The following is a 2,680-nucleotide window of genomic DNA, read 5'->3' on the forward strand; positions in this document are numbered from 1 at the left end:
TCATTTATTTGCCATCTGAAAGATAAACCTACTGCAATTGTCTAGAACTTTCTTCAGAGCGATTCGCATTTCTTGATTCCTTAGACTATAAACGATGGGGTTAAGCAGTGGTGTTAGCACTGTATATGTCACAGCCATCAGCATGTCTTCACGAAATGCGTCACTGCCCTTGGACCTCAGATAGACAAAGCAAGCAAATCCATAGTGTATGGACACCACAATGAGGTGGGAGGAACAAGTTGAAAAGGCCTTATACCTTCCTTTTGTAGACGGCATCTTCACAACTATGGATGCTATGAAGACATAGGAAATCATAATTAAAACCAAGCTACCGACCAAGACAAAGGCAGAGAGCACAAAAATAGTCATTTCATGATGGAAAGTATAATCACAAGCAAGGTGCACCACAGGTGAGATGTCACAGAAGAAATGCTGGATGATGTGAGAGTCACAAAAAGACAAGTTGAATACAATGGTGATGATGCACAGAGAAATGAGGAACCCAGTAATACAAGAGGCCACCATGAGCTGAAAGCAGATCTTATGGGTCATCAGGATGGGATAGCGCAGCGGGTTGTGGATGGCTGAGTAGCGGTCATAGGACATGGCAGCCAAGATGAAGCAGTTGTTGCCTCCCAAGCCAAAAAAGAACAACATCTGTGTGGCACACTCAGGAAGAGATATGGTCTTGCTATCTGATAACAAATCCACTAACATGCGGGGGATGATCACCAGGGTGGTACAAGTTTCTGAAAAGGACAGGCCAAAGAGGAGGAAGTACATGGGGGTGTGAAGGTTTGGACTGAGCCTGATGGCCACCATGATGGCCGCATTTGCAGCCAGGATGGTCACATGGGAGAAGAAAATCACCACAAAGAGTAGACTCTGCAGGTGTGGGAAACTGGAAAATCCCCACAGAAGGAATGTGTGCACTGTGGTGTGATTGCCCATCCTCCCAAGGCTGATGGGCTTTTTCACATAGGTTTGTAGGTGCTTAAAGGGCAAGATCCTGAAGTGATTGTAAACAGTTTGTGCACTGCTGTCAGCTGGACACAGAGTCTGTGGACAAGTGAAGCAATGCTTCGTGAAAATGTCTGAGGACAGGGAGAAAATGCACGTGGCAGAAGTCAAGGTCAGGATTCTGAATGAAGAGAATGACTCTAGTATGACAAATCATGTAAATGCAGTAAGATGAATGCTGGAATCTACCAGAGCTAACTGTAGTTTTTTTCTCCTCTTGTCATTATCTGCAATGAACAGAGAACAGATAAATAAGATTTGTTTTTTCTCATTTATTTTATGAGAGAGAGAGAGAGACAGAGAGAGAGATGGAGATGGAGATGGAGATGGAGATGGAGGGAGAGATTTTCCTTACCAGTTGTACATCCACCAAATGGCCACAATGGCCAGGGCTGGACAAGACCAGAGTCTGTAGCATAAATATCCATCTGGGTCTTCCACATGGGTTCATGGTCTTAAGTATGGTCTTTGCTGAGCACATCACAGGGGATTGGTTCTGAAGTGAAACAGCTCAGACTTGAATTGGCCAGTGTCTTAGGCGGCAAATTAACCTGGTCTCACCTATTGGATCTGGATCTTTCGTGCCACATTTTTTGAAATGATTTCTGTAATGAGAGGGTACCCTAACATTCAGGAATGCTTACCAAATGCTAGTAGAATGAATGTAATATGGAACTAAATCATTACAATAATGTGAACGAGTACAATAATACTTTAGAGCAAGCACTGAAAAATTTCAAAAGGACTGACTGTTTTTTTCAGTGCTTCTCTCTTTATGTCAGAACTCTCCAAGAGACAGTGATGGAAACTGAAGTGTCAGGGAGCAACACAAAGGCTGGCTGGCAATTACGATGTCAGATTCACAAACATTAAAGAAAAAGAAGACGAACAAGGTTATACTGAAGAGATTAATAGCTGAAGAGATGCTGCTTTTTAAATTTATATTTCAGTTTTGGGCACAAAATATAACAGTTAATCCAGCACTTATCACTGATAATGTGCCTGATCATATACTGCAATTAAGATAGTAATATCTTATATAATACTCACACATGTATGTGGTAGCAACTTCATTTAGATTTTGCAAAAGATATAAGGAAGGTACATCATGCCTAACCATTAGGTCGTGAATTCATCCAACATGTGTTGACTGAATAGCCATGATTGGCCAGACAATTCCCAGCATGGGAATCAGACCATTGCACCAGACACACAGGATCTCGGCAGTAGCAGCACTTGTCTGATATTTACGCAATCAGGAAAGCTTTGTCTGAGGACTTAAACACAGAAGGACAACATGTAAAATGACTTATAGATGCATTTCTCATTCTTGTTTGTCATTCAATACACATACATTAAGCAAACAAGAAAAACAAGGAAAGAAAACTTGTCAAAATCCTAGTGCTTACCTAGGGCCTTAACAGATAACTAGAAACTACAAGAAAAAAACCAAAAAAACAAAAACCAACCAAACACCTTTCCATTTATACACTACCCATATTTGCTGTAGTGTTACATCAAATTTTCCCTACTTAAGTGGTCTTTTAGCAAGGCACATACACAAATTGCCAAAATTTTGTCTACAGCATCTGTGTCTATACTCACCACACACCTCTTCAAGGAGAGAAATTTTCTGGACACAAGATATGTAGAGTTTGCC

General features: G+C 41.2%; 1 protein-coding gene across 1 annotated transcript; it reads right to left on the reverse strand.

The window, feature by feature from the left end:
• On the reverse strand, positions 1 to 951 carry LOC121162174 (olfactory receptor 10K1-like). Its single transcript, XM_040989015.1, has one exon. It carries the CDS (start codon positions 949 to 951, stop codon positions 1 to 3), a length of 951 nt encoding a protein of 316 aa, XP_040844949.1.
• Positions 952 to 2,680: the final 1,729 nt, after the last annotated feature.

This window comes from Ochotona curzoniae, unplaced genomic scaffold (genome assembly GCF_017591425.1).
Source record: "Ochotona curzoniae isolate NIBS_2020 unplaced genomic scaffold, NIBS_Ocur_1.0 contig_517, whole genome shotgun sequence".
Taxonomy (NCBI): domain Eukaryota; kingdom Metazoa; phylum Chordata; class Mammalia; order Lagomorpha; family Ochotonidae; genus Ochotona; species Ochotona curzoniae.

Bases quoted from the DNA above. Each gene is read 5' to 3' on its own strand.
- LOC121162174 (XM_040989015.1), bottom strand. From the start codon at position 951: ATGGGCAATCACACCACAGTGCACACATTCCTTCTGTGGGGATTTTCC.